This window comes from Simochromis diagramma, unplaced genomic scaffold (assembly GCF_900408965.1).
Source record: "Simochromis diagramma unplaced genomic scaffold, fSimDia1.1 OVJJ01000602.1, whole genome shotgun sequence".
NCBI classification, from domain to species: domain Eukaryota; kingdom Metazoa; phylum Chordata; class Actinopteri; order Cichliformes; family Cichlidae; genus Simochromis; species Simochromis diagramma.
The window spans coordinates 7,519,059-7,525,058 of NW_024387040.1; the positions used below are offsets into that span (position 1 = coordinate 7,519,059).

At 44.0% G+C, this 6,000-nt stretch overlaps 1 protein-coding gene across 3 annotated transcripts in view; it reads left to right on the top strand.

The window, feature by feature from the left end:
- dnajb6b (DnaJ heat shock protein family (Hsp40) member B6b) overlaps positions 1-5,728 on the top strand; it is a 30,144-nt gene extending 24,416 nt beyond the window's left edge. For all 3 annotated transcript variants that reach the window (XM_040043992.1, XM_040043991.1, XM_040043990.1), the window contains exon 10: positions 4,858-5,728. In XM_040043992.1, the coding sequence (XP_039899926.1) occupies positions 4,858-4,967 (110 nt within the window). In that variant the 3' untranslated portion in view covers positions 4,968-5,728. The remainder of the gene's footprint in view (positions 1-4,857) is intronic.
- The last annotated feature ends 272 nt before the right edge of the window (positions 5,729-6,000 follow it).

Consider the following 6,000-nt stretch of genomic DNA (forward strand, 5'->3'; position numbering starts at 1 on the left):
CAGCTTTTAGTTGCCAAGTCATTAACAGCTTTAATTTGAACAAAAACCAGGAGAAAAATGCTGATAGGTCCATCCAAGATTTCTCTTAATTTCCACTTGTGCATTACACCTAGAGGAGCTACTCGCTCATGAAGCTCCCTGCACACCGTTTTTGTGCTGATGTTAAAGATTCCACAGAGCATTGCTGACTTTTACACACCATCCTCCTCAGGACTCAGAGACCCCACTCTGTAACTTTATGTGATCTGCTGCTTTGTGGGTGTGGTTCCTAAATGCTTCCACTTTGCAATATTGCCACGTGATTATCGAATATCTAGATGGGAAGAGATTTAACAAACTGACTCACAGTATTATGCTTGAATTTAACAAGCTCATTACAACAACCCATTCTTTCACAATTGTTTGTAAAGGCACGTTGTGTGGCTACCTGTCAGGTTTCTTTAGTTTTTATTTTTTACACTTGTGACAGTGGGACTGAAAATACCTGAATTCAAAGAGTAAGAAGTGTGACATGATACTGTTGTCCAAGGATACAAGGGAGACAAAAACTTTAATCTACTTTCACCGGGAAACTTTATTAGCTAAACCTTTTCAAGCCAATGACGTAGCAGTAGCTCACTGCATTTATGTAAACAGTCAAATGCTGATAAAGTTCAAACTGAGCATTAAAATGGGGAAGAAAGGTGATTTAAGTAACTTTGAACGTTATTTCAGTAACAGCTTATATACTGAGATTTTCCCACACAACCACCTCTGCCTAGTGAGCGGTATTTAGTTAGCTGAGAATGGCCAGACTGCTTCAAGCAGTAAGGAAAGTACCTTAATACCTTAGTTGTCTGCAGAGGAGCATCTCTGATAAGCAGATGGGCTACAGCAGCAGAAGACCACACTTGGTGCCACGTGACCAACATGGAAACACTGATTTATCCTGCCTTGTTTTGAAAGTTCAGGCTGGAGGTGTTGGTATAATGCTTTATGGGATATATATTTTTTTAGCAATTAATTTAAATCCACAGCCTATCTTAGTGTTGTTGCAGACCATGTCCATCCCTTTATGACCACACATCATTAAACACATCATTAAAATGAGTTCATTGTACTCAAATGGCCTCCACAGCCACCAGATCTGAATCCAATGAAGCATCTTTGTGTCGATATGACCCAAAATCTCAGAGGACTGTTTGACTCTATGCAGTTAATGCAATTAAGGCAGTTCAGAAGTAAGACAACAAACCTGTATACGCAAGCTGTAACGCTTCATGTCCAGTGATTGTGATTCATTATGAATGTGTTGCGTAGTGTATTTCTCCACAGTAATTGGACTACTCAGTGAAATCTGAGTCATTTTCTAAGAGTACTGAAACTATGAGCTCAAAAAAGCCTCATAACTCATGAAGGACACAGGCACACACTGATCATGATCGAAAACTAAGTCCAGCCATCTCACTAACCTGGCTGTCTTAGAAAATCCTCAGTATCTCTACTGCTTCTATCCAATAAAGACACATTCATTTAAAACTCTTATAAAAGCATCGTCAACAATCAGCAGGAGGGGTGTAGTGTAGTGTAGTGACGTGAACTCTTTACAGTCTCTTCCCAAATCTGATGCAGTTGAAGTTTTTCTGCGCATTTTGTAGGGGTGCAACGATACACAAAATTCACGGTTCGGTTCGGTTTGATACTTTGGTGTCACGGTTCGATATTTTTTCGATACAAAAAAAATGTTCATGCCTTTTTAATTTGTCATTTATTAAAATTATAAATATATATTTTTAACTCAAAAGTACAGTTTTTAAATTTAATGTTGCTGAAACAAAAGTAATTAAAAAAAATAAATATATCAGTCTGATTGAGGAATCACTCATCTTTGGAAAAGAGAGTTTATTACAGAGAAATGGCTCTTTCCAAAATAAAAGCTATACTATACGCTTCTTCTGGGCTATATTCTCAGCAGCATATTGTAGCGGGTCAGGGCTTTTCGGGGTTCTGTTTGTATAGTTATGTTTTGTTTATGTTGCCATAGTGACGGGTGACGCCCTCTCGCTGCGACGGTGTGTCCTTCCGGGGTCAGAGGGCGCCCTGTGTGTTGTTGTTGTTGTTGCTGTGCGGTTGCCGCGCTGAGCAGTTAGCTAGCGGCAGTGTTCTTCTGCAGATGTCAATAAGCGGCTGTGCTCCCTGGCTAGCTCACGGGAAGCAAGACCAAACGACACCTCCGTCTCCTCGTTGAGCTCGCCACATTGGTGTCAGAAGTGGGATGATGGTGGCACCCCATGTTCTGACCCGAGCAACTTTTCCCCCGCCGGTCGTGACCGGCCGGTGCGCCAAAAGAAGGCACCTGGACATTTACAAAGTGAAAGCAAAAAACAAGCGCAAATTCAAACGCGATTTCAATATGTCACATATTGACAGTGGCTCACCGATGCCAATGACATAATTACCCAGCTACATTTCCGAAAGAATGCAAAAGCATTGACATATATTTTTCCTTCCTACAATAGCTCGGCGGGCAGGGCAGGGATAGATTTTGGTAGTATGACTGGAAAAATCGCTAGCCCCGGGACGTCGGGCTAGCGATTTTGCAAGCCCTGTGTTACAGGCATGGCCCTTTAAGGATGAAGCCTGATGGGAAATGTATTCGGGATGTGTGTAGCGGGACTGCCTGGTGTGTGTGTGTGTGTGAAGAGAGAGAGCAGAGAAGGGGGGAAAGTAACGGTTAGCTACAGAAGAGACGGAAAGAAAATAAATAAAAGGAATATAATAACTCCCTCGACAGCCAGAGTTGTGTCGGCGATGCTCGCTGTGAGTAAACTGTTTCAGCCCACTGTACGCGGTGTTCGTGCCTTAGAGAAGAAATAAAGTTCGGTGAAGCAGTTTCCTACGCCTCCTTTCGATCTTTTGCTAGCGGAGTTGACCTGTATAGTAAAGCTGTTGGCCGGCTAACGAGTGGGAGCACAGTGTCGAAACACGCAAGTACGACAGATTGGTTTCACTCTACTACGGTTCGGGGCCGCGATTGTGGGCGCTGGTAACAACCGTGTATCTATCTGATGGAATCACTCAATCGCTTTTTTTGGTTGGAAAAGAGAAGGGGTTATTACATAGAGAAATGGCTCTTCCAAAATAAAAGCTATACGATATCGTTCTTCCTGCGGCTAGATTCTCAGCCGCAGCTATCATGTCAGCGGGACAGGGGGCGGTGCGGGTACGGGGTCTGTTTGTAGAAGTTATGTTTTGTTTATATTGTTGCCATAGTGACGGGACGACGCTCTTCGTGCGAGGTTTTGTTGGCCTTGACCGGTGACGGGTCAAGGGGCCCCTGGGGTTGTGTTGTTGTTGCTGTGCGGTTGCCACGCTGAGCAGTTAGCTAGCGGCAGTGTTCTTCTGCAGATGTCAATAAACGGCTGTGCTCCCTGGCTAGCTCACGGGAAGCAAGACCAAACGACACCTCCGTCTCCTCGTTGTCTGAGCTCGCCACATTGGTGTCAGAAGTGGGATGATGGTGGCACCCCATGTTCTGACCCGAGTGACTTTTCCCCCGCCAGTCGTGACCGGCTGGTGCGCCAAAACAAGGCACCTGGACATTTGCAGGACTTTGTGTGGGGCAATGGGGTCGTCAGGGACGACTGACCCCTTAGGTGGGGGCTATGTAGTGGGTCAGGGCTGTTCGGGGTTCTGTTTGTACAGTTATGTTTTGCTTATGTTGCCATGGTGACGGGTGACGCCTTCTCGGTGCGACGGTGTGTCCTTCTGGGGTCAGAGGGCGCTCTGTGTGTTGTTGTTGTTGTGCGGTTGCTGCGCTGAGCAGTTAGCTAGCGGCAGTGTTCTTCTGCAGATGTCAATAAACGGCTGTGCTCCCTGGCTAGGGAAGCAAGACCAAACGATACCTCCGTTTCCTCCTTGTCTGAGCTCGCCACAATATTAAACATATCAGGTCCCCATAAGGAGAATCATGTGCTAACGGCTGTCTAAATGACTCGGGTAAAGTTTGTAGCATGCATGCTTGTTGTTGTCTGCTTCCACTTGTCTTTGCACTAGGATGATGTCGGCGTAAATGTGCAGTCATATTCGTTGTGTTCCCACTAGTGCTGTCAGCGTTAATCTCGTTGAAATGACGTTAACGCCACAACATGGCAAATCTCCGTTAACAGCTACCCCTGCCTGGGGCTAGACGGCTAACACGTTAACGAGCTAACTGCTCGCTAACACACTAGTTCCCACCCATGTAATTGAGCATTGCGTGGCACATCCAACATACTGTTTTACTTTAGTCCATGACCAAAATAATTCCAAACGCCAGATCTGAATGAGGGTGGGGTAGGTTCAATTTGCCATGTTGCAAGGAGAGCTTAACTTCTGTCTCGCTAGCTTGCCCTGCTCTCTTCCTTCTGATGATGCTGTCTGTGTTGAACGCTCAGTGGATCTGCGCTAGACAGTGCAGCCTAGGCGGAGTAGTCGAACGCAGATTCACTGAGCGCTCAACACAGACAGCATCGTCAGAAGGAAAGTTGATAAAATAAATTGCAAATTTTGTATTGTTTGATACATATGCGTACCAAACCGAAAGCACTGTATCGAACGGTTCAATATCGATACGAGTATCGTTGCACCCCTAGCATTTTGCTTGAATCACCACAAGAACGGTGGCTCACTGTGCTCCCGAGCTGTTATGTCTCGGAAAATTTATATGACAGGCACACTGTGACCAAGCTAATCCACTTTTAAGAGTCCTGCAAGTGATTTATTCACATTAATAAAACTATTATTTACAACTCATACAGTTTAAATAAGCTAAAAAGTGAAAGTGAGAATAAATATGATGATTCTAATGATTTTTTCCCGTTTTCTTTTAATTTGAAGGACACACAGACAACAAGAGGAAGAAACTGTGGCTAAAGGAGGCAGAATCCAAAAAGAAAAGAGCTCCTCGACACTTCCCGTGGTTCAGTGGATTTGGTGCCTTCTTTTAAACGCTTACACACACACACACATAGCGGTCGGCAGAAGTGCCATCCATCAATCACATGTGGCATTAGTTCATCCTCGCTTTGTATCAGGGGCCCAGCAGCCCCACCGTTGCACCACATCTCTCTGTTTATCAGCTGCAGACCTCACTTCAACGTTTTGTCTTCTTCTGTTCGAGATACATTTTAGTAGCTGTTGCTGTATTTATCGCGTGGATGTACAGAGAACTTAAATTACTCTCTTGAACTTTTCCCACTGTTTGCAGCGTGTTTTTTGGGGGAGTGATTTTGTGTTTGAAAGGGTTCAAGTGGAAGTAGAATTACAGTATCGAGCCTTGTTTATAAGAAGCATGAAAATTACTGGGCTAATACTGTGCAGCGTGTGAGAATAAGCGAAGGTCAAAACTATTCAGCCAATCCTTCGTTCAGCAGAGACAAGGCGAGAGAGTAAAATGAGAATGAAAGAGAAGAGTGAGCTTTATTACGGAGGGACTGACGTTTCTTGCTCACTCCCACATGAAAACTCAATAACTCCATCCACTCTTTACCTCTGCTTCCACGTCAAAGCCAAAAGTCCTTATTAACCCCTCTCAAAGTGCTGTGGTTTTTTGTAGGACTCTTTGTATTTAGTGGATTCAACAACATGTGGGTGTTTTTGTAAAAGATGCATCCTTGACAGTTTGTTCTCATGATGACTGTGAGTGGAAAACATCTGAGAAATGTTCATTTTTTATGGACTCTTAAAATTAAATGCTTAAAGCAAAACACGTCCTTGAAGATTGTGAGTGTTTATCCTTCTGTATCACTATTATCGCAGGAAGATCTTCGCTAATTGCCAGTACTGATCTGATCAGTTAATTAAGAAAAGGCTTACATGTTGTAGACGCACAACTTTCAGCTCTGTGAGGTGTAGTATTATAATCAGAAATATTGGGAACGGTACGGCTAAGATGATCAGTTAGATTTGCTTTTTTATTTTAGGTCTGCAAAACAGCTAACATACACTCAGCCGGTGTAGTCCAAGTGCTGGTCTCAGTCT